The sequence below is a fragment of the Lithobates pipiens genome, unplaced genomic scaffold, assembly GCF_037356315.1.
Source record: "Lithobates pipiens isolate NorthernLeopardFrog02 unplaced genomic scaffold, aLitPip1_a1.2 Scaffold_3, whole genome shotgun sequence".
Classification (NCBI taxonomy): domain Eukaryota; kingdom Metazoa; phylum Chordata; class Amphibia; order Anura; family Ranidae; genus Lithobates; species Lithobates pipiens.
In genome coordinates, this window is record NW_027507790.1 from 123,207,379 (window position 1) to 123,232,805 (window position 25,427).

Consider the following 25,427-nt stretch of genomic DNA (forward strand, 5'->3'; position numbering starts at 1 on the left):
CCAAAATCCTTAGCACCAGGCCCATGATGCTCTTAATCTGGCCCTGAGTGGGCCCTGAGGACAGGGTTGATGACCACTGTTCTAGTTCACTGATGTGACCTGGGAACAATGCTAACTGGGAACAGATTTTTACAGTCATGTATTGTTCATATTCACTACTAAGTTTACATAAAATTAGAAAATTACACATTAGTAATTAATAGCTGGAGTAGAGAAAATGTGCAGTCCACAGTGCTCTCTCTGCTGCTGAGGAGGAAAAGTAGAGAGGAAAAGAAGCAGGGACCAAGAGCATGAGGAAAAAAAACAAAATGGTGGGGGGCAAGAGTAGTGAACGTTAAATAAGTACATGCCAAAAGAGGGAGACTTCATAATGATTAGGGGAAAGAATGTAAAGACTTGGGAGAGAAAGGAAAGGCTCCAGAATGTGCATCTCCCTACAATGATATTTATAGAAAAGCTATCTGTGAGAGCAAGTGTGTATTTGATCCACGGGGAACACATTTTTAGAAATTGCATGTTGGTATCTATGAATATACATGTAAGTTTCACAAAGAATGGGTCCATACATCCATTTTTAACTTTCATAAAACATACAAAATGCTCCATGCTTTAACGATAGATTGTTTGGCTGCTACAATCACGTACGTTGTTAGTTTAAACTGAGATTTTGTGGGAGGGGGGGTTTGAGGCTGAGAAGCACAAGCCAAGGGTCTTTAGGGAAATACATTTGAATTGGGTATGTAGAAGTTTAAATACCTCATTCCAAAATCTGGGCAGGTCCACCAGCAGCACATAATGGTATATTTAACATACCAAAAGATAACAAATAAGAGAAGTTCATTGTCAGGGTATACATAGTTTAAGTTTCTTTGGTCCGTATTTACAAATCACTTTTTATCTTATTTAGAATATTTTGGAATACAGGTATTGAACTGTAGTGAACTTCTTTTAAGCATTACCTGTGGTTTTTCCTCAAGCGTTTTTGCAAGATTATTCCAGTTTTTTTCATCATAAGTTATTCTGTAGTACCCAGTTACATTAATATTTAGTATAATCCATTCGTTATCCATTGTAGTCATTTCTGGGACAGTTTCTGAAAATAGGAAAGCAAGACTACATTTTGAATGTTAACCAGTATTTAATGCCATTTGATAACTTTAGAAAGTTAGATACAAAGTCACAGCAATAGAATTATATTTTACATATGTCTTCTCTTACCTAAAGTTTTTGAGAAGAGAGATATTCATTGTTGTATTATATACTTTCTGAATAACATTTGTGAAAAATTCTCCCCCTTTGTGAAAGCTACAATTGCTCATAATTGCATGTATTCTAGTAAAATTGTTTTGCCTTAAATACGCGTTTACTACTGAAAGTAGTCTTTGTTTAAAACTTCTATTGATTCAGTGTTGTAGTGCGGGATTGGTTGTGCCTGGGCAAGGCAAGTAATTTGTGGACCATTAGCATCTTTGGCAACATTCTGAAAATATTAATAGGCACTTTTTTTGTATATAGGCAGAGTCTTAGTTTAATTAGTGGCCTGGCATTCATGTGTTAGGTGTGGCTTAGCTGTGAGGGGGTGGGCGTGGCTCAAACTAAGTTTTGGGTGTGGCTTGATGGGGGTGTGGTTAGAGCCTGAGATGAAAGAGGGGTGATGGGAGAAGGAAAAGAGGGAGAGAGAAAAAGGGAGAAAGGTGGAGAGAGAGAAAGGGAGAAAGAGGGAGAGAGGAAAAGAGAGAAAGGGAGATGGTTAGAGAGTGTGCGGACATGATACAAGAGATTGTCAGAGACTGCAAAGATGATACAAAAGATGGTCAGAGACTGCAGACATGATACAAGAGACGGTCTGAGATTGCAGACATGATACAAGCGATGGTCAGAGAGCCAGGACATGATACAGGAGACAGAAGACTGTTAGAGAGGGTGCAGACATAGTACAGGAGACTGTCAGAGAGGGTATGGACGTGATACAGGAGAGGATGACTGGGTGCATGCGGACATGGTACAGGAGAGAGTGAGAGGATGCAGACATGGTACAGCAGAGGGTAAGAGGGGGCGGACATAATACAGGAGAGGGTGAGAGGTGTGCAGACATGGTACAGGAGGAGGTGAGGGCACAGGTATGGTACAGGAGAGGATGAGAACATGATACAGGAGAGGGTCAGAGGTTGCAGATCTGGTACAGGAGATGATGAGAGGGTACAGGCATGGTACAGGACAGGATGAAGACATGATACAGGAGAGGGTGTGGACATGGTACAGGAGAGGGTGCAGACATGGTACAGTATAGGATAAGAGGGTGCAGGCATGGTACAGGAGAGAGTGAGGGGGTGTGGATATGATACAGGAGAAGTTGTGGACATTGTACAGGAGAGGTTGAGAGGGTGCAGACATGGTACAGGAGAGGGTAAGAGGGTGCAAGCATGGTACAGGACTTCACTTGATGTGCACCTCCAACACAGCACTCTGTACCCCCCAACACAGAGACCATCCAGCAGATCACCCCATGATCCTGGTGCCTGCAGCATCTCCCCCTGCACCTCTGCTGGCTGTCAGCTCACTAAGAGGGGAGGTGGATGGCACATATGTGGTGCCCATGGAATTTCCCTCCAGATAGCAGGTCTCTTCCTTGTGTAAAGTGGAGAGGGAGGTGCGGACGGAAGTTCTGTGGTGCCCAAGGGATCTTCTCCGGCTAGGCTAGCAGGTCTCTTCCATGTGTACAGTGCAGAGGGGACCCGGACAGCTAACCAGCATCAGTGTACAAGTTAATTGCTCTGCATGTACACTAAATAGAGAAGCCGATTAGCTGCCTGGGTCAGAGGCCCCTCCCCTCTGCACTGTACACATCAGCCGGTGACGGGTTGCCTGGACAATGCCAAATTCCTATGATTTTCCCCGGGACATAGACAGCTGTGACAAGGGTCTAAAAAAACGCTGAATGCCCCAGGAAAAATGGGACTGTTGGCAGCTATGCATTAGCACTCCCTGACTCAATTCCACCAGAATTTTTTTTTCTATATACTGTGTGTGTGTATGTGTGTATATATATATATATATATATATATATATATATATATATATATATATATATATATATATATATATATACACACACACAAACACACATACACACACATAGTAGGAAATTTTCGTGCCTTGCTTTATCTCCAAATCTCCAAATTCTCTTCCACTTCCAGCACAGATCTCTTTGACCCTCCCCCCACCCAATTCCCCCTTGCGGCACAAATTCTCCCCCTAATTTTCCCCCTCTAGCACAAATTCCCCTTCCCAATATAAATGCTCTCCCCTCTTCTAGTGCAAATCCTCCCCCTTTTAACCCCCCTCTTTCAAGCACAAATTTACTCCCCTCCCAAAGCACTCCTCAGCACAAATACCCCCCCCCCCCCCCAGAAAAAAACACTCAAACACAATTTTTTGTTAACTGTCCCTTCCATCTTCAGGTCATGGCCCACTAGTGAAATTTTCTATTCCTGAAACAGACCTCAGATCAGTGCAGCTCACTACAGGGGGACATCCTTCCTCCCGACTCCTCCTCCTCTTGTGCATGATACATGTCAGAGCCAAGGAGAAGCCTAGTTTCTCTTGGCTTTGACATGTATTGTTGTTATAGTGACCTGGCTGGATGACTAATGCCAGCTGATGCAGAGAGGGAGACCTTGGTGCTAGGGACCTGGGGCACACTGAAGGAAATAGATGGCAGGTTCCCTGGGTGCCCTACACTAGCGTCCCTCTGCCCCAGTAAGGTTTTGGAGCCAAAAGACTGAATGCGTTTTTTATTTTTTTTAAATGGGGATATTTTTGTTGGCTTTTCATATAATTACATGAAAATAATTTTGTGCATTAGCTAAAATATATAAATGACATATGAAAAAGACCATAAATACTTACTTGTCTTAGTGTCTAGCCATACAGTTGGCTGCTGTACTCCATTTTTCATCCAATAGATGGGAATAATCCATGTATGACTGTAGAAAAATATTACATAGCCCATTTAGGTGTATAAACATATGCATGCTTATAATTTATATCCAAGATCAAATGCAGTTATACAAGGCCGTTGTCTAGTAGATAAAGTGGTCAAGGAATTGGCTGGGAGCTAGCACTGTACATATTTTAGGCTTATTCATTATTCATTTAGTGTAAGTATGTTTAGAAGCCAAAAGATACATTTTAAAGTGATCTGCCAAATCCTGATCTAACAGCATCCTGTAACAGGAAACCTAGAGGAAAATGTAAGCTATATTAACTGCCCACATATGCCAGACTACAACATTTATTGAAAGACTTTAAACGTGAAATATGCTGTAGAACCAAAAGGTAGATTTACTCTCTATAAAGAATTAAATGTACAATGCTAGTCTTGGGTGGAAATTGGTGAGTAAAACCCAACACTTTGTGTGAATTTGAACTTTCAGCCTAATGTATCACAATTTTTACACAAGATTCACACAACTTTCATCCACAATTCACAAAGTTTCACATAGGATTTAAGTAAAAATTGTGTGTTCTTGGGTGAAAGTCGTATAGTATAATAATAGCTTTTTACAATAACGATTAATGAATGATAATGAGAAATAAAACAATGTAATTTTGTGTGGATGGGTCATCATTCAGCTATAGCGCCGCATCCTTTAGTGTATCGAGAGAAAGTGAGTATTAAATGGCACTTTGCAGGTGCAGCATATTCACTGTACACATTTTTTTTAAAAACTTCAATATTTATTCCAAAATTAATTAAAATTGGTATATTCATATAAAAACCTATACACAAATGACCAAAATTCTTATGGTCCTGTATTACAGCGGTGTAATGTAGATCGATCCCGACATGTTTCGCCCTCGTGGGCTTCAATTTATTTATATCACACCCCTATAATACAGGACCATAGGGATTTGAGTAATTTGTGTATATGTTTTTGTGTGGATATACTAATTTTAATTCATTTGGGAATAAATATTGAAGTTTTAAGAAAATTTGCATCCAGTGAATATGCTGCACCTGCAAAGTCCCATTTAAAATCCACTTTCTCTCAATGAGAAAAATAAAATAACATGCAGACACATAAAAGAATCAGTTTTATATTTGTAGTCATTTTTATTGCTATACTTATTTAATTTTTCCAGTAAATAAACTATAAATCAATGTGTCTTCTTTATCAAAGAGCCTCACAGTGAACAATCATATTGAAGACATAATTTTCAGTGCAGGCCTGAAGCTGGCTGCAACAAACAATACAGACTACGTATAGGAGCAACATACTTGTTATCACTTGTGGTGTTGTCAGCACTAGCTGTCTTGAACTGATCTTGGGTCAGTGTCCCAGTAGATGTGTTTACCGTCACTAGTGGTATGCCCCTTTTCCATGTCCAGGAATCCATGATCTTTTTCAGTGATGTTGGCAAGTGAACTTCATCTTGGTCATCTATAAACTTAGAAAATGGTATGTGCTGCTGACTTTGAGTTAACAGTATACAATCATGCTTTAATGATATTAGTTAAAGGACAAGTTCATGTTTAACCTAAAACCCATTGGGTCAATCTTCCAAGTCTTAATTTAATCTGATCTAGGTAAATATTAAACATTTATATTGAAAAATAAATATAATTTCTAGGGAACACACCCACAATCTAATTGATAAGCTATGCTTACAGGACATCACAAACAAGTGCACATGACTGTTAAATCATTACCATCAATTTCAAGTTAGAACATAAAGGCAATAATTCTGGAGTGTGATTAGAGAACTAAGGAAATAATCAAGCCAATACATTTACAAACAGGAAATTGCAGTAAAAGTACAGTATGATGTATAAACCACAATTTAGACAAGCTTTCTCAATCTCCGTTACTCTAGGCGCCCAACGGACATAATCAACTAGAAGAGAAATCCAATCAGAACTGTACAAAAACAGTAACAACACAGTTTATTTATTTTTTTAAAGTGCATGTTTTTATGTTGTAATGTTCGAATGAGAACATTTTCCATCAGATTTTGCAGACACACAGCAGATGTTGCAATCTAATCCAATGAGCATGAACAAGAGAAAGCATCTTAAAACTGTTGCATAGTTCAATATTAAAAAGTCAAGCTAAACTGGAGCTACTTTTGTTTACAAAGACTACTCAAAATTAAAACCCATGGTTCTGTACTGTTATCATTATCATAGAAGAGCTGTGAGGATCTAGTGTTCAGTTAAGGGATTAGACATTTACTTTAAATTTAACATAATATAAACCCTCTATATAGGTTTCCCTAACCCATTCCTGTCTAGTACGCCACAGTCCAGTACGGGCTTTCCTAACCAGGTTTCAGTGGAATCCTAGGGTTCCTCTAGAGTTTGCCAGGGGTGTATGAGCAATGACAGACTGATCTCCCACCTACAATGGCTACCAATGTAATAGGGTAGTTCTCCACTGACCATAAACGTAAGGAGGTCTTTCTCTACTGGCCAAAAACATAAAGGGACACTTAAGTTTTCACAGTCTCTTTCTTCTCAGGCCAATATTATTCATTATTTTCCTTATTATTATTAAAATAGCAGTGCTGTAAAAAAAAAAAAAATCTGGCCCTGGGTATCAAATATTCTGGGCATGTCATATTTCATCTTTTATTTAAAACTGAAAACAGTTAACTGATTTTGCTTTTATACCATCAAATGTAGATATAATTTTAGCAGGGTTTCCCTGAGACTTCAAAACTACTTTGAGGGTTCCTCCAGCATAAAGTGGCTGAGAAAGAATGGTCTGGGATATCACACACAGACCTCAGACCCACTCCCCACTACCCAGCCGTCCACCGATTATGGCAGTGTTTACATGCAGTTTTGAACTAGGTGCCTGTTTTTAAGTGAACAAGTGCAGCTACAGGTTCTATAGGTGGTTTACCAAAGAGCTGACTGAGGACCAGATGGTCCCCAGGCCATCTATGACCCTCAAAGGTTGGAAGTGATGTCATGGTGGATTTAAACACTGCCAGGTTTTTTTTGCTGGGAAGCTGAGATTTTTATTTCAGTTTTTTTAGCATTGAGGAGACATGTGGGGACTTATAGACCCAACATATCTCCATAAAGAGGGCCTGTCATGCCCTATTCTCATTACAAGGGATGTTTACATTCCTTGTAATAAGAATAAAAGTGAACAAAAAAATTAACGGAAAATGTAAAAATAAAAAAACAAAAAATAAAACAAACAATTAAAAAAAAATGTTTAATGCGCCCCCACCCCCTTGTACTCACAAGCAGAAACAAACGCATATGTAGGTCGCACCCACATATGTAACCAGTGTTCAAACCACACATGTGAGGTATCGCCGCAAACATAGAGCGAGAGCAATAATTCTAGCAAAAGACCTCCTATGTAACCCTAAACTGGTAACCTGTAAAAAAAATGTAAGCGTTGCCTATGGAGATTTTTAAGTATTGTATTTTCCCGCCATTTCACAAGCATATGCGATTTTAAAGTGTGACATGTACTCGGCATAACTTCATCTTTCATATTACACAAAAAAATTGGGCTAACATTAGTGGTTTTTTTTTTTTCAGAAAAACATGCATTTGAAAAACTGCTACGCAAATACGGTGTGACATAAAACAATTCAATGACCGCTATCTTATCCCCTAGGGCAGGGGTAGGCAACCTTAGAGAGATGGCGATCTACTTGAACAATACTGATGAAGTTAAAGATACCCGGGCACAGTGTCCTGCTAGAATCAGAAATCACACCAGAAATGCGATGCACTGCCATTGTGATCTACTGTGGGTGATGATGCATTGTTAACACCAAATGTAGGTCTACTGTGGGTGATGATACATTGTTAACCCCAAATGTACATAGCAAACGCAGTGGACACAAAAAAGTATTACAAGAGAGTTCAGGGTTTGGGTGTGCGTTACGCTCAGATTGCAGGAATCAGGAGAGCATTACGCTCAGAACACATGGATCAGGAGTGCGTTACGCTCATAATGCAGGGATCAAGAGTCCATTATGTTCACAATACACTGATCAGGAGTGTGTTGCGCTCAGAATGCAGGGATCAGGAGTGCATTGTGATCAGAATGCAGGGATCAGGAGTGAGTTATGCTCAGAATGCAGGGATCAATCATGCGTTAGGCTCAGAATACAGGGAGAAAGAGTACGCTAGGCTCAGAATGCAGGGATCAGGAGTGTGTTAGGCTCAGAATGCAGGGATCAGGAGTGCATTTGGCTCAGAATGCAGGGATCAGGAGTGCATTCAGCTCAGAATGCAGGGATCAGGAGTGCGTTACGCTCATAATGCAGGGATCCAGAGTCCGTTATGTTCACAATACAGGGATCAGGAGTGCGTTGCGCTCAGAATGCAGGGATCAGGAGTGCATTGTGATCAGAATGCAGGGATCAGGAGTGAGTTATGCTCAGAATGCAGGGATCAGGCATGCATTAGGCTCAGAATGCAGGAAACAAGAGTGCATTAGGATCAGAATGCAGGTATCAGGAATGTGTTACATTTAGAATGCAGGGATCAGGAGTACGTTATGCTCAGAATGCAAAGATCAGGAGTGCATTGTGATCAAAATGCAGTGACCGGGAGTGAATTACAATTAGAATGCAGGAATCAGATGTGCTTTACACTTAGAATGCAGGGATCAGGCGTGCGTTAGGCTCAGGATGCAAGGATCAGGAGTGCATTAGGCTCAGAATGCAGGGATCAGGAGTGAGTTATGCTCAGAATGCAGGGATCAGGAGTGCGTTACGCTCAGAATGTAGGGATCAGGAGTGAGTTACACTCAGAATGCAGGGATCAGGAGTGAGTTATGGTCAGAATGCAAGGATCAGGAGTGCGTTACGCTCAGAATGTAGGGATCAGGAGTGAGTTACACTCAGAATGCAGGGATCAGGAGTGCGTTACGCTCAGATTGCAAGGTTAAGTAGTGCATTATGCTCACAATGCAGGGATTGGGGGGGATGTGAATGATAGACACTGCTATGGGAGTGTCCACTGCCCCCTTCACACTACTCCCCCCCCAAAACACACACACAGTAGCGTTTCCGGTCTACCTGTCACCTACTTGCGGTGGACAGGTAGCCTACAATCGACAGGTTGCTGACCCCAGCCCTAGGGTTTCTGCTAAAATATATATGTAAGAAGGCCAGTATGGTGGCCTGAATTTATGGGAGGAGCCCGGGGGGTATTTAACCAGCCCACTCGCCTGTGGTCTTTGTTGGTTTCCTGTGCGCAATACTACGTCACTAGGCCGACTACTCGAGTTTCGTTGCCATTCGGATAACTTCTCTCTACTAGAAGTCTCGTGGTTTTCGTTCCCGTTCGTGTTTTGTACAACGTCTCTGGCTCGACTGCCGCAGGTAAGGGTCTCGATTGACCTTCCTTTACTAAGAAACATTTTTATTTTTGAGTATCGTTAAAACTTGAAATATCTCGAGTCATTCGTTACGAAACCGGGTCGTTTATCACTCAAAACGCACCATTTTCGCAGCGCCCTTCATTTCACGGGCCTCATTTCAGTAGGAATTGCTCGAAGAAAAAACTGCACTGTTTTCGTAACTTGTTGTGTTGTCTGCCTCATCACCGGGTTCCACAGACAAATCGTTGCCAGTCGCATCACACGGCACAACGATTCGTACCTCTGCCACAGCTGGCTCACGTAGGTCATTTCATCATTTCACTCATTTCTGTCACTCACTGCGCTCCGATTCAAATCCAGTCGCATCCGCTAAATGCGCCGATTCGTTCCGGTGTGCCCCAGTTGCTCGGCCTCATTTCAGTACATGCTCCAGAGCCCGCTCGTTGCTAATCGATCTGGGTCTCTGTCATGGGAATCATTTCACTGTCACCTATTACTTTCCGAATCGAAACCAGTCGCATTTCTCAAAACGCACAGGTTCGATCGATTCGGCGTTGGCCTCATTTCAGTACATGCTCTAGAGCCCGCTCGTTGACGGTCACAGGCTGCGTCCTCTCCGATTCATAGCTCTATCATGGAAAACATTTCATTGTCACGTAGTGCGTTCAGTTCGAATCCGGTTGCATCCCTGTGCATCGATTCGTCCGGACGGCCCCAGGTATTTTTTCGGCCTCATTTCAGTGCATGCTCCAGAGACCGGTTCGGTTCCAGTCTCACTTCGGGGCCGGCCGATCCAGGCCTCTGTCATGACAGAAGTTGTTCATTTCATTTCACTGTCACGCTCCGCGCTCCGGTTCGAATCCAGTCGCACCTTCACATGCACCGATTCGTTCCGGTTCGCCCCAGGTTATTGCCCACATTTCAGTACATGCTCCAGAGTCCGCTTTGTTGTCAGTCGCACTTGCGACAGGACCATTTCGTGCCTCTGTCATGGCAATCATACTTCATTTACTGTCACTTACAGCGCTCCGACTCGAATCCAGTAGCATCCGTGATACATCGATTCGGTTCGGCGTGCCCCAGAGGGAACGGCCACATTTCACTTTCTCCACAGGTTGCCTTATTGTACGGTCACAAATCCAGCACTTATTTACGCTCCCGCATTGGACACAGGTCATCCCATCCTTCATGCAAATGATACGTCGGATTGGGACAGCAAAAAAAAAAAAGGGGGAAAATGAAGAACAAATGGTGGTGATAATGAAAGGAATTACGACGAAACTGTCTACTCACCGGTGCACCTCGCTCGTATTAGCCAACCGTTTGCGTCACTCTTCAGTTTAGTTGTTAGGCTCCTCACCAGTTTGTCATCTGTTATTTCTCTCTCCAGGTCAGTCAAGTTCAGTAGGTCCACCCTGCACCAGCTTGGACGTTATCTTCCCAGGTAAAAAAAAAAAAAAAGAGAGAGAGAGAGAGAGGGGAAGGCGTAAAAATGCGACAGCAACCATGCTGGCATACATATATATATATATATGAAGGCCGTGACAATATATATATATATATGTATACGCATTCGCTCCCGCCTTGGCACTCAGCAACAGGTGGATTCACTTGGTAAAATAGAGAAACAGTCTTGACTTATGTCACCCTCTATAGGTTCTGGTCGTCCATCCTTCGTCCCCAGAGAGATAGGACATCACTCCTAGGGCACGATTCACCTGGAGCCATGTCCCAAGTCGGCAGCGAAGACTTTACCGCCCCCTTGTCTCCTCGCCCGCCTTCAGTGAGCGACAGCGTACAGTCCTACAGGGGTTGGACTATCCCCAGGCTGACGGCAGAGCTGAGACGCAAGGGCATTCCCTTCCCCGCTACCGCTAGGAAGGCAGAGCTTTTCAGGCTCCTCTCCACCCCTCCGGCTACAGCCGGGCCCAGTACCCCACCTCAGGCTTCTCTTCAGTCAATCTCGGTGGCTATTTCTCAGCTGCACTCAATGGTGTCGTCCTTAAACAACACGGTCACGGACGTCCAGACCAGAGTGACGCTTCTAGAGGCTCACCCAGCCACAGCCGCCCCTGTTCCAGTTACAGTCCCGCTACCACTGTCGACAGGTAACGCAGGGACATGTCCCATTGTCCACCCAGCACATCTGGTGCTGGCCGACATAAGGAAGGACATCTTGGACGGCAAGGATATCAACCTTGCCTCCCTGCTTATCTCAGTCCACGACCTTGCTGAGAACAAGGCCTACACATGGGGAGACGTCTCCGTAGTTAACATTTGGCTCCAAGAGCAGCCCCTGGCTGTTCGACACGTTCACACAGTCTCTTGCTTGGATCCTTCGGCACAAGGCCTCTTGTCAGCAAGTTATCCATTACCTGGATGACTTTCTATTGATTGAACAGCCAGGCGTACCTCCAAGGGACCTTGGTAAGTTAAGGACCGTCTTTGGGAATCTCAACGTCCCCATCGCCGAACATAAGGTTGACGGGCCCGCACAATTTATCACCTTCCTCGGAGTCAATCTCGACACCAGCGCCATGCAGGCCAGCCTGCCCTACGACAAACTGACCCGCATCAGGGCAGTCCTCCACGAATTCACCTGCACCAGGGGATGTACAAAGAGGCAGCTACAGGCGCTACTAGGCATGCTGAACTTTGCCATGCAAATTATCCCACAAGGTCGCTCCTTTATCTCGCGCCTGTTGGTCTGCCTTTCTCAGGCACAAGACCCGGTCCTTAGCCTGGATGTCGCAGCTGTAGCAGACTTAGCAATGTGGGACGAGTTCCTGTCCTCCTGGAACGGTATCTCCCTGTCCATCTCACCTCTCTCACCACAGGTAGTAACAGATGCCGCAGCCTCCACAGGATTTGCGGCTATTTTTGGCCACCATTGGTTCGCCGGACCCTGGCCTTCTCAAATTCTCTTGATCCCTGGGTTTAGTCAGTCTTCATCCCTTTTCGAGCTCTACCCCATTGTAGCAGCCGCCCAGCTCTGGGGTCATACCTGGACAGGACAAACCGTAGGTTTTACCACCGATAACCAGGCCACGGCCGAAATTATCAACAAAGGCAGGTCTAAGTCTCTCTCCGTGATGTCCTTCCTTCGCAGGCTGGTGCAGCTGTCTCTGCGACATCAGTTTAATGTGTACTGCACGTTTATCCCTGGAAAGCACAACCTTGCCGCTGACGCACTGTCCCGTTTTAATTTCCTGTCCTTCTTCCAGCAGGTTCCCGGAGCAGATACGGTGCCAGCGCCTATCCCACACTGGTCTCAGTTGACCCTGGACTAGAGCCGCATCTACACGGAGCCACTTGGCTCATCAACCAATCACTCGCAGACAACACTTTGAAAGCCTACCAGGTAGCCTGGAAAGCGTTCAATACATTTCTGGTTGCCTCCTCAGTAGGCACCCCAACTGATGCCAGGCATATACTAGCCTTCACCTCGTACTGCCATAGTCAACTGGCCTTGTCCTTCAACACCATCCGGTTTTACTTAGTTGGCATACAGCACTACCTCTCATTACAGGATCCTACCAAACCGTCCATCTTCTCATCTCACGCTATCCGAGCCGTCCTGCGTGGCATTCAGAAGCAGCAACCACCACACAAGGTCAAGCGGCTCCCCATCACCAGTTCCATCTTCAGGGACATGTCCAACATGCTTATCAGCTACCCCTTCGGTGTTCTCCCCAGTATGGTCATACAGGCGGCCATTTATCTTGCCTACTACGGCTTTCTACGACCCAGCGAATTCACCCATAACAGCACACACAGTCCAGTCCTTCGCAGACGTCATCTGATCCGTCACCAGGACCACTTCATTCTCCACCTCCCGGTTACCAAGACTCAGCAAGCAGGCACCGGCGTAAATATCCACCTCTACAAAACGCCTGGTGCCCGGTCACTGTACTTTCACAGTTGCTCTCTCTTCTACCCGAGCTCCCGGACTCTTGTCCTCTGTTGCCCTTCCCGGTCAAACCACTAACGAACCACCAGTTCATCAAGCATGTAAGGGTTCTTCTCCGCAATTTGCTCCTCAACCCCGGTGAGTACTCCGGTCATTCCTTCCGCATCGGAGCAGCTTCATCTGCATCCCGGCACGGGGTCCCGGACCACGTCATCAAAAGATTGGGCAGGTGGAAATCGGCCTGCTTCTCTCGATACATCCCTAACCCACAGGTAGAAATGTCTCGGGCATTCTCCCAACTGGCTCAGTAAGATAAAGCTGAAAACAATAAAAATCTCTTACCCCTACCTAAGTGTTTTTGCCCCCTTATTTTGGTATACCGTCCATTAGACCAGGGCACACTTTCAGGTCCATTTCATATAGGGTATCTTATCATAGACTTGTATTGCTCAGATACGTATCGGACATAGGGCTTCGACCATAAGTAAGAAGGCCAGTATGGTGGCCTGAATTTATGGGAGGAGCCCGGGGGGTATTTAACCAGCCCACTCGCCTGTGGTCTTTGTCGGTTTCCTGTGCGCAATACCCACCCTCCCATCCCCTTTTTTAAGGCATTTCTCAAAACATTTCTCTTTAAACTCATTTATTTCTAATCACTGGGTATGCCCCCTTATTTTGGTATACCGTCCATTAGACCAGGGCACACTTTCAGGTCCATTTCATATAGGGTATCTTATCATAGACTTGTATTGCTCAGATACGTATCGGACATAGGGCTTCGACCATAAATATATATATATATATATATATATATATATATATATATATAATGTTTGGGGGTTCTAATTCATTTTCTAGTAAAAAAAAAACAACACAGATTTTTGCATGTAAGAGAGGAATGTCAGAAATGGCCCAGTTGGCAAGTGGTTAAATTTTGCAGCTAGATACTTTTTTTCACATTGCTGATGTACAGTCAAGGGACCGCCTGGCTGGTGTCAGAGGGGAATCTCAGACCCTCCCCACTGTAATCCTTAGATCGAGAAAGAAGAGTGGCGGACGCCCACTTGACTGCACATCGGCGATTTGAAAAAGGTATTTAGCTGCAGAATTTAAAAGAAAAACACACACTGTAGGGGCTGGCAGGAATTGGCATAACTGACTTTACAACCACATTTAGTTTTGGGGAAAAAGAAAACATCAGAACATACTTAACTTTTTTCATTGTTCATGGAGTAGATCAAAGCAACCAACCAAAATGTACATGTATTGTGCAATATTGCTATAACATTTGCTAAGACTGACATTTTTGGCTCCATCAATCTAACATCAAGGTTCTTATGCCTGCGTTAGTATTTAGTAAGCCACTGACCACCATGAACAAATATGCAACCTAGAAAGTCAGAGCTCCTTTCTGTACACTTGTTCAAAATCTTTGACTCATTTATGAAGCAAGGTAAGAAATAATGTTCCTGGAGTTTGGCACTTCAAACACAAATTAACAATGGCATATATAAAGGACCCTAACAAAGAAAAAGTACATGTCTTTAAAGATAACAAGTCATAGCAGCATTATATAAAATTGTGTATTTTTGTCATTCATGTCATTAGAAATATTGAAAAAAAAACATGTTAGATGCTGTTTATATGCATCTGTTCACCCCAGATACCACCATACAGATAATTAACTATATTTCGGTTTCTGGAACTGGATATGACATCACAACATTTTATGTCTGTGTGTCAGGGCGTATATTTATATTGTGATGTCATTCGCCAAGTATTTTGGCAGGATGAGTTCCAGAAGCAAGAGGGGCCCTGGCCAATGAATGGGCTGTAAATGGGAGTTGATTTACTAAACGCAAATAAACTATGCACTTTATAAATATAGTTGCTCCACAGCTTGATATATGAGGTAAAGCTTCACTTTATAAAGACCACCCAATTAAATGCAAGGCAAATAAAAAAAGAAAACAGCATTTCTGCATGCACGTGACTGGATGATGAAAGTCAGCAGAGCTTCATGTCATTTACTAAGCTCAGGAGCAACTGTACTTGCAAAAGTATAGTAGTTTTCATTTTATTGCACATTATCGTGGTGGATTAGTGGTTATCATAGATTTGAGGAGTTTTTATTATCCATTCAACACTGGGAGGTATGTTAAAGTCTTATTCAATTACAGAAATGGTCATTTTGGCTAAGTCAAATTTTTATAACTAAATTGATACTTAATGTGTCATATGCATGTATATATGACAGTTTAGGATTTTATTCAGATTTTAAGTTATTTTAAATAAATGTATATGATTTTCCCCCCAATATTCCTGAAGAAGTGGAAGCTGATCTGAGAAATATGTTGAATATTTTATCCTGATACTCGAATTGAACAATGGAATGATGTATTTAATCAAAATATAGTTAATTATCTGTATTGGGGCATCTGGGGTGAACTGATATAGATGAAACTCATATGTATGAGGGACAGCATCTAACATGTGTTTTATCTTCAACATTTCTAATGACATTAATAACATTTTTATATAATGTTGTTACGACTTGGTACCTGTAAAAGTCCTGTAGTTGTTCTTTGTTAAAGTCCTTGTATTTGTATGTATATGTGTGGGGAAGTTCTCCCAAATCAGCAACACAACTAGATGTTGTATTTAAAAGCAGGTTTATGAATGCAATTCACAATACAACATATGGAAAGTTATAAGGCTAATAGAAATCAGTAAATTATTTTTTGTCACATAGATGGAAAAAAATAGAAAAAATACCATTTGCATATGATCCCACAGATCATCCTGGTCAGCATTTGAGAATGAAAATTTCTTCAAGTATGACTGTGATGAGACAAATGGAAGGTGCATTACTTCTTGAGGAGAGAGATCCATGTTGTATCAATGAATCAGCTGTGTTTGTCTAGTCTTATATTGCGAAAAGTTCAAAAATTCCAAATATGATTTTCTAAACTCACGCTGATCCCTTTGATGAAGAGTTTCTCTGTCAGGAAGGTGGAAGCCATTCGGAGCAAAGCAGATGCCTGCAGCAAAGTGGACACTTTAAGTATGTGCTAATGTTTTCAATAGCATTCAGTGTAAAACATTTGACTAATAACTTAGTTAACAAAGATGGATTTATTTATATTAGATAGTTTAAAGCAGTGGTCTCCAAACTGTTGCCTGTGCTTGCTGTTATTCAGCCCTAAGAGCACTATTTTCATCCCCTAATAGCAACAATATGACATAATTCCCCCCCCCACTGACACAAATGAAGGGGCACAATTCCTCCCAATGACACCAAAAATGGGGCACAATTCCAACAATGATACCAACAATAGGGCTCAATGACACCAAGGATGGGGCACAATTCCTCTCAATGACACCAACAATGGGGCACAATACCTCCCATGGACATCAATAATGGGATGCTATTCCTACCACTGACACCAAAGATGGGGCACTGTTTATTCCCACTAATGTCAGGGCCTTTTCTAATCCTAGTGGCCATAATCTGTGAGGAAGGACAGTCTGAAGGACAGTAAACCGGCCTTTTGTTTAGAAAGTTTGGAGACCCCTGGTTTAAAGAATTAGTCAATCCAAAACCTATAATCCAAGTACATGCTGTCATCTTATTTTTCTTGTGCATTTTATTAGTGTGATATCAGTTCTGGAATACCTGGGTCTGGACATCTGTTTTGGCCATTATAAGGAATTTCCATTCAACCTATTGAATTTGTTATATATTTTAAACAATGGGAAATCCCGCTCACAGCTGGAACAAAAGTAGGGAACAACACCCAAGGCTTTTAGACAAGAGTTAGAGCAGGGAGAGCTTGCTGGTGTGAGAAATCAAGGGCTGTTGCAACCCTTTAGATTTCTTGTATCACTAAACACCACTTTTTGGTGGACGTATTAAATCAGAGCCAGTGATAGGCATTTTCCACAGCTTTAATGTCTGTCTGAGTGCTGTATGGATACGCATCCCCAAGACCAGCAACAGATATTTTTGAGGAAAGCAAGAGTCAGTGCTCATTTAAACATTCACATTCTGTGACCTCATCTTGAATGTGACAGCTAATACTTCAAGTACAATCAGACGGTGCAGAAGTGTCAGTAGGAACTGGCAAATTGGCAATAAGAATTTAAATCACTTCAAATTGAACAGGCTGCAGAAATTGTTCACCTGGTGTTTTAATTGTTATGTTGTTTCTAACAACTACATTTCTGGAATTACTGTAGAAATGTATCAAAACTATCCAATGACAGTAAATAGGCATTTTAAGTATTTTCAGGCAAATGTTGCTGATCTGGTCACTCAGAACAAACTAAGCCCTTGTACACACGGTCGGAGATTCCGACAACCAAATCCGTCAGAGTAATTCCTATGGATTAATTCCGGAAGAGGTCCGGAAGTGATGTTGCATACACACGGTCGGACTAAGTTGTCGGAAAATCCGATTGTACATAACGTGATGACGTTATTTCGTTACGACGGGACTACGTTCAGGCTAGTAGCCAATAGCTTTGGTCTAGGAATTTGATCTGAACATGCATGGCACTTTGTCCATCGGAGTAGGCTACACATGATCGGAGTATGTCCGATAGGAGCATTTTGTCTGAAAATTTTACTGGCAAGTTGGAAAACTTGGTCCGTCGGATATTCCGACGGAAACAGTCCGATGCAGACCACACACAGTCGAAATATCCGACAAAATGGTCCGATAGGAAACATTCAGTCGGAATCTCCGTCCGTGTGTACAAGGGCTAAGAGTGGCAAATGGCTACGGCAAGACAGTTTTTCCCTGTATATTTAGTTGTTGACTTCACAATTCTTACTAGACATGTGCAGAGTAAAATATTTCGTTTCGGAATTTCGTTTTCGTCCGAAAACTTAATTTATTTAGTTACTCCCGAAATTCGTTTTTATTTATTTCGTTTTTCGTTCAAAAATTGCATTCGTCCGAAAATCCACATGAATTACGGTCGAATCTGTCTTTGAAGGTTTATAGTGTCTGTCGAATGTATAAAGAAGATTTGACGGAGCTAGTATATATAGCATACTTTAGAACCCTATTAAAGTCTATGGGACTCCAACGTTCAAAATCTAAAGTGCTAATTTTAAAGGCTAATATGCAAGTTACTGTCCTAAAAAGTGTTTGGGGACCCGGGTCCTGCCCCAGGGGACATGTATCAATGCAAAAAAAAGTTTTAAAAACGGCCGTTTTTTCGGGAGCAGAGATTTTAATAATGATTAAAGTGAAACAATAAAAGTGTAATATTCCTTTAAATTTCGTAGGGGGGGGGTTGTCTATAGTATGCCTGTGAAGGGGCTCATGTTTCCCGTGCTTAGAACAGTCCCTGCACAAAGTGTCATTTATGCAGGAAAAAAAGTCCTTTAAAATCACTCGCAGCTATTATGAATTGTCGGCTCCCGTAATACAGAGAACACTCATTGAAAGTCATTGATAAAAAAATAAATAAATAAATTAAAAAAAAAGCGTGGGGGTCCCCCAAATTCAATTACCAGGCCCTTCAGGTCTGGTATGGATATTAAGGGGAACCCTGCCTCAAATTTAAGAAAAAATTTGACGTGGGGTTCCCCCTAAATATCCATAACCAGACCCTTCAGGTCTGGTATGGATATTAAGGGGAACCCCGCGTCAAATTTAAAAAAAAATTGACGTGGGGTTCCCCCTAAAAATCCATACCAGACCCTTTATCCGAGCACGCAACCTGGCAGGCCGCAGGAAAAGAGGGGGGGCGAGAGAGCGGCCCCCCCTCCCTCCTGAACCGTACCAGGCCACATGCCCTCAACATTGGGAGGATGCTTTGGGGGTCTGTGACCCCTCAAAGCACCTTGTCCCCATGTTGATGAGGACAAGGGCCTCATCTCCACAACCCTGGCCGGTGGTTGTGGAGGTCTGCGGGCGGGGGGCTTATCAGAATCTGGAAGCCCCCTTTAACAAGGGGACCCCCAGATCCCGGCCCCCCCCTGTTTGAAATGGTAAGGGGGTACAAAAGTACCCCTACCATTTCACAAAGAAAGTGTAAAAAATGGTTAAATAAAACAAACACACTTTTGAAAAATTCCTTTATTAAAAATAAAAAAATAAAAAAAAAGATTCCAGCGGCGGTAATCCACTCTTGCTATCCAGCGACGGACGGTCATCTCTCCAGCGATGTCTCATGTCATCCAACGCAGCGAATCCTCCGTCCTTCTTCTGTCTCCGTGGAGGAGACACTACAGACATTCCGGCGGCTTGACGTTTCTTATACATGGTGGGCGGGGCCACCCGTCACCTGACCCCGCCCCCCTCTGACGCAAGGGGAAACCCGGGGTTCCCCGTGACGTATGGATGACCCCGCCCCCCTCTGATGTAAGACAGGCAGGTTTCCGTTACACCAGGGTTGTGGAGATGAGGCCCTTGTCCTCATCCACATGGGGACAAGGTGCTTTGAGGGGTCACAGACCCCCAAAGCATCCTCCCAATGTTGCGGCCTGCCAGGTTGCGTGCTCGGATGTCAAATCTTTTTTCTCTGTCGAATATTTTCTCTATATAATCTTGGACTAATAGAGGTAAGGTTAGGCACATTCGACCACAGGTTCTATAGACACAGATTGTTGTCAGAGTCATGTCGAATCTCCTATTCTATATCGAACTGTTGTAACAATGAAAACGAAAATAAAGCATTTATTTATGTTGGATCTTTCGTTTTTCGGATTTTGTGCTTTCGTTATCGTTTGTCAAAACGAAAACGAAAATAGCTGAAATTCGGACGAAAATGCATTCGGACGAAAACGAATGCACATGTCTAATTCTTACATCATATCAAATAACCTTTTTTTTTACACATTTTGACAACATTCTAAGCCAGGTTAGGAGCATTAAAATTAGAAAATGTTCTGTGAAAAGGTGATTATATTAGATAGGTGTTACAAATGGCACATAATGTTGGGTATTTATTTACAGGCTCCAGTGATGGAACTGAAAATTGATTCCATGAAATCGTGTTTTTATTCAAAAGCTGAAGGAAATCTTACAGAACTGTGCAGGGCCAACATCTGGTCAAGGCTAATGGTTTGTTCACACCATCTATGTTAAGCTGTGTTTAGTTGTATTGATTCTAGATTGTAAGCTCTAACGAGCTGGGCCCTCTAGTCCCTCCTGTATTGATTTGTATTGTAAGTATGCTGTCTGCCCTCATGTTGTAAAGTGCTGTGCAAACTGTTGACGCTATATACATCCTGTATAATAATAATAATAATCTGCACAGATCAACACAGGCTCAATGATAGGGCTCAGAAAGCATTAACTTGCAGGCATTACATATTTTGGTTCCCTTTATCACTACTCATCTCTGTGAAACAGGATTCTCTGCATTATTGAACCCCTAATCAAAGTGTAGAAATTGATTTAATTCCATCTTTTCATTGTACAAAAGCAACAGCAAAAATCTAAACAATTGTAGCTAGGTTTGTGAATTATAAAAATATATCATAAAATTATATATATATATATATATATATATATATATATATATATATATATCATAAAAACCTTATTATTTTTTTCAGCTGTTCGGTTCCTAGCTATTTGTATTGTAAAGCCGCGTACACATGGGCGGACTGTCTGGCCAACTAAGTCCGTCAGACGATCCGACAGACAGTCCGTCCTACTTTTGCATGAACGGACTTGACCACACACGATGAACAGACAGTCCGTTGAAAGCTTGCGCGATGACGTGTACAGCACGTACGACGGGACTAGAAATACGACGTCCAATACACTGCAATGCAACCTTCGGCCGTGTAAATCCTTTCTGAGCATGCGCCATACTTAGTTCGTCCAACTTGCCTACTCACGAGCGGACTGTCCGCTGAAACCAAAGTTGGACGGACAATATTACGGAAATTCCGAAAGACTTAGTCCGCCAGACAGTCCGCTGAAAAGGTCCGCTGAAGCCCACACACGAGCGGACTGTCCGCTGAAATGTGTTTCAGCGGACTAAGTTGGACAGACAGTCCGCCCGTGTGTACGCGGCCTAAGACGCTGGCTGATAGTGGATGCTGTATATGTTTCACCTAGGATTTTCATCCTTAGTGAGGAGCTCCAGTGTCTATGTGTGAAATGAAGAAAACAAACTTTTTGTTTTCTCAGATCTGAGATTCTGGTCTGGGTTCTGGGGTCTGGAGATTTTGTAGAGCTTTGGATGGGATTAGGCCTCCATTCCTAAATTCACGTCTTACCTGCTAGCCAGACCTCACTAATTAGTTTAAGCTGTCCACAGACCTTTATATATGTCAGCTGACTGATGCTCAATGTTCTCTTTATATCTCTGCTGTGTTAGCCTGCTTTCCAGTGAAAGGGTTGACAGATAGCTAAAGCTGGACATAAACGCTTGGAACTAGGCCAGTTCAGCAGGAACTGTCTGAGCCTGACCATGTATGGGCAGGCTGAATGCACCCAAGTTGATTGATTGATTAACTTGGGTACAACCAGCCTGTCAAATTTTTTATGCGATTATTGCTAGTACCCTGTTTCCCCTAAAATAAGACCTAGTGTGATTGTCGGTGATAGCTGCAATAAAAGCCCTACCCCCCAAATAAGCCCTAGTTAAAGTCCTTCTAGGTCTTCTTTTCAGGGTAGGGCTTATTTTTGAGGAAACAGGTTAGGGCTTATTTGGGTGGTAGGGCTTATATTGCAGCCAACACCGACAATCAGGCTAGGTCTTATTTTAGGGGAAACAGGGTAGGTGTTATAGACACTAGCAAGAATAACTGGACAACACAATGGCTCTTCAACAGTAAGTGTTGATGGGGGCATCAAGCATTTGTTTTTCCTGCAACTCGTCGATGCAGGAAAGAAATTTGCTCCATCTATGGCAGTCCTAAGCCAGTTCCCTTTACAGCTTGCTGGGCAAGGAGGGCAGTGCCCTAAAGAGACAGACAACTGTTATTGAACAAAATTCTGAAGAAACTTGTAAAGCGATGAACTCCATAATCACCCAGAAAATGTGACACCTGACTGAAGCTCACCAGGCTTTCTTTAAAGGGCAGCAGCAAGTGAACCTGTCACTATAGCAGCAGATACAGGAGACATTTGAATGGCAGGTGATGGGGCATAAGCTGACTTCCAGACTTTGGTAGCACAGTGTGAAGAAGTTATCCTGAAGGATGATGTTGAAGTCTACTTCTAATGAGACAGTTGGGGAATGTGAGATGCATTCTGAGAAGCACTGGGTGGATAAGCTAGCACCTTTTTGAACTACTCTGATTTACAACTCCAAGATATAAGAAAGTATTTAAAACTTTAACTACAGTAAATCAAAAATTCTAGCTAGGCTCTAAACTAATTTTGTGAACTCATTAGCAGCACATTGTTAGTCAGGAAAGGACCTGAGTTCAGTTAGTGGCTCAGACATGCAGATGGTTTGTTTGTTTTATGCTATGGACTTGCTGTTGCTTTTATGCTATGGACTTGCTGTTGCTTTTATGCTATGGACTTGCTGTGAAAATCCCTCCTGCACTGAACTGTGTTTAAATGCTTGGGCAATTCCTGTGTGTTGCTGTTTTGCACTGTCAATACCAGTTGAGTCTGTCCCCCTTACAATATATAAAGTAAAACCAAACTATTGAAGTCATACTGGGACCTAATAGGACTGGTGATGTTGATGATTTTGACAGTCTGACAAATAGTTATGGGGGCACATTGGGAAATCCTTTGAGGGTCTGTAATTGTAAAGAGGTTAAAAACACCTGATTTTGAAGGCCTATGCTACAGATGTTCTACCTATTGTCAGACGCTGACATACCCAAGACTCTGGTATGAGATATGAAGAGATTCGACTTTGCATTAGGGGCCTGCTGCTGTTAGTTACAGCTCTAATTGGAATAGTTTGACATCTCTTACCTTATCTGAATCTTATTTAATGTGATAGCACACATCATTTTTTTCATTCGGTATTGAGTTGTTCTAGTGTGCTATTGTTATTGTACATTATATACTAAGCGTGAGAATTTTATTTTAATTTATACATCTCTTACCTTGTCATATGTGAATTCATCAAATAATAGCATTATATCATCCACATGACCAATGTCGTCTTCTTTCACTGATACAGCTCTGGCAGTTGCTCGAGCATCTCTATCAAAAATATTTATCAGGTTGTGTACCATAAAAAATTCATTCTGCAAATATAAATCCAGCAACTTATTTTTTTTAAGAAACATACTGACATTATTTACATAATTTCGAAACAAATGTAAAGTATGGAAAATATTGTGTTTATGTTGTGTCTGGAAATACTGTAAGACCCCTTTCACACTTTACAAGCGCTACAGCACTAAAAATAGCCCCTGCATAGTGCCTGTAAAGCGCCGCTCCTGTCTTTCCAGTGTGAAAGCCCGAGTGCTTTCACACTGGAGCGGTGCACTTGAAGGACGTTAAAAAAACTCCTGCAAACAGCATCTTTGGAGCGGTGAAGAAGGGTGTATATACTGCTCCTAAACCACTCCTGCCCATTGAAATGAATTGCGCTTTGCAGTGGTTTTAACCCTTTCTTGGCTATAACATGGGGTAAAAGCACCCCACTAGCGGCCAAATAGCGGCGCAAAATTGAAGATAAAGCGCTGCTAAAAATAGCACCCACCGCCCCAGTATGGAAGGGGCCTAAATGTATGCTAAAGACAGGGACAGATTTCACTTGTGCTTCTCCTAGACCACTATTTACAAATGTAGTTTACGCTGCCCGGTTTATCCAGGGTTGGTTTTGTTTTTTTCTTCTAGAACTCACGACTTCCTCTAAAACACAGTGCATTCACTAGACTTGGAAATAGGGAAACCCAACCTTCAAGTCAGCATAAACACTTTAGAGATTACAAGCACAAGCTTTGAAAGCAACTTTTATGTTTTCCCTAATACAACCCTGGCAAACACTCTCTATTATTCATAATACATACCTCACCCCAGATGAAAGACAATCTTCTGTTAAATCGTAATAGGCTCTAGGTCCTTATCTCCAGTGGTACAGGAAATGCTGCCTCATGCAAAGTTAGTAGGCAGCATTTTTTGATGATTTAGAGCAGAAAGCCTGGTCCTGTGTCACCTCTCCAGCACTGCTCCCTGTGCTTCCTGCTTTCAGGAGAAATTCACCACAACAGAGCAATATGCTCCTGCTTCCATCAGTCAAACCTCTGTGAGGAGGGAGCGGGGGCAATAGCGTACAAATACACGCTTGGTCTGTCTATGGGTGCAAACAACTTGGCAAAGGACATGATGGGAGTGCACACAAATGGGTGCCTTCTTTCCACCCGACTTGCTAAAGTCAAGTCAAGTTTTATGGTCATTCTCCTACACGTGAGGACATACACGTGTAAGAGAATGCATCCACCACAGAGACCACTTTTATCTGAAAGCGCACCGCCCGCTGAAGAAGAGGATACTGGGCAGTCCGTAAGTATCTAATGTCACTTGAAGGACATAACAAAAACCAGTGGCAGCTGGTATATTTTTTTTGGAGGGGGGGCAGCAAACAATGCACCCACAGCCCCCCCCCCCCACCTGGTCAGTCACTAGCCCTGCACCTATCCTATCTAGGTCGCAGGCAGCGCTTCCCCTGGGCGAGGAGCCCACCCTTTTTTGAAAAAAAAAAAGAAACCTTACTGGAATCCATGCGTCCAGTGCCCTGCATGTAGACTGAGGGGGCACCGCCCCTGTGCACTGCATTATGGGCCGCCACTGGCAAAGATCAAGGGGTCACTCACTGCATTAGGAGAAAAAGAGGTTTAACCGCAATATATGGAAAGGCTTTTTCCAAGAGCTGTGAAAATGTGCAATTGACTCCATCAGAAAGTCTTCCTCAGGGACTAGGTCAAGCCAGCTCGGGTGATTGTGATAAAAAAAGCTAGGTGCTTTCCTAAATGTAAAAGTAATGACACCAGAGATTTTTGATCCAGCTAATATCTAATTGCCTTATGGGATCAGGAAGGATTTTTTTTCCTGTTGGAGTGAATTGGATCATGCTTCATCATTTTTAATTTTTTTTCCAATGGATCAACTATGTGTACAAGACACTGTTTATGCATATTTTTTATTACTTAATGTGTTTTCTAATGATGGACCGGTCTTTATTCAACCTAACTATTATAGCTGCAC

At 42.6% G+C, this 25,427-nt stretch overlaps 1 protein-coding gene across 2 annotated transcripts in view; it reads right to left on the bottom strand.

Annotated features, from left to right (window-relative positions):
* LVRN (laeverin) overlaps positions 1-25,427 on the bottom strand; it is a 231,051-nt gene that overhangs the window by 61,343 nt on the left and 144,281 nt on the right. For both annotated transcript variants that reach the window (XM_077462242.1, XM_077462241.1), the window contains exons 7-12: positions 23,318-23,461; positions 16,248-16,313; positions 16,048-16,113; positions 5,282-5,451; positions 3,910-3,986; positions 960-1,093 (exon numbers count right to left, since the gene is read on the bottom strand). In XM_077462242.1, the coding sequence (XP_077318368.1) occupies positions 960-1,093; positions 3,910-3,986; positions 5,282-5,451; positions 16,048-16,113; positions 16,248-16,313; positions 23,318-23,461 (657 nt within the window). The remainder of the gene's footprint in view (positions 1-959; positions 1,094-3,909; positions 3,987-5,281; positions 5,452-16,047; positions 16,114-16,247; positions 16,314-23,317; positions 23,462-25,427) is intronic.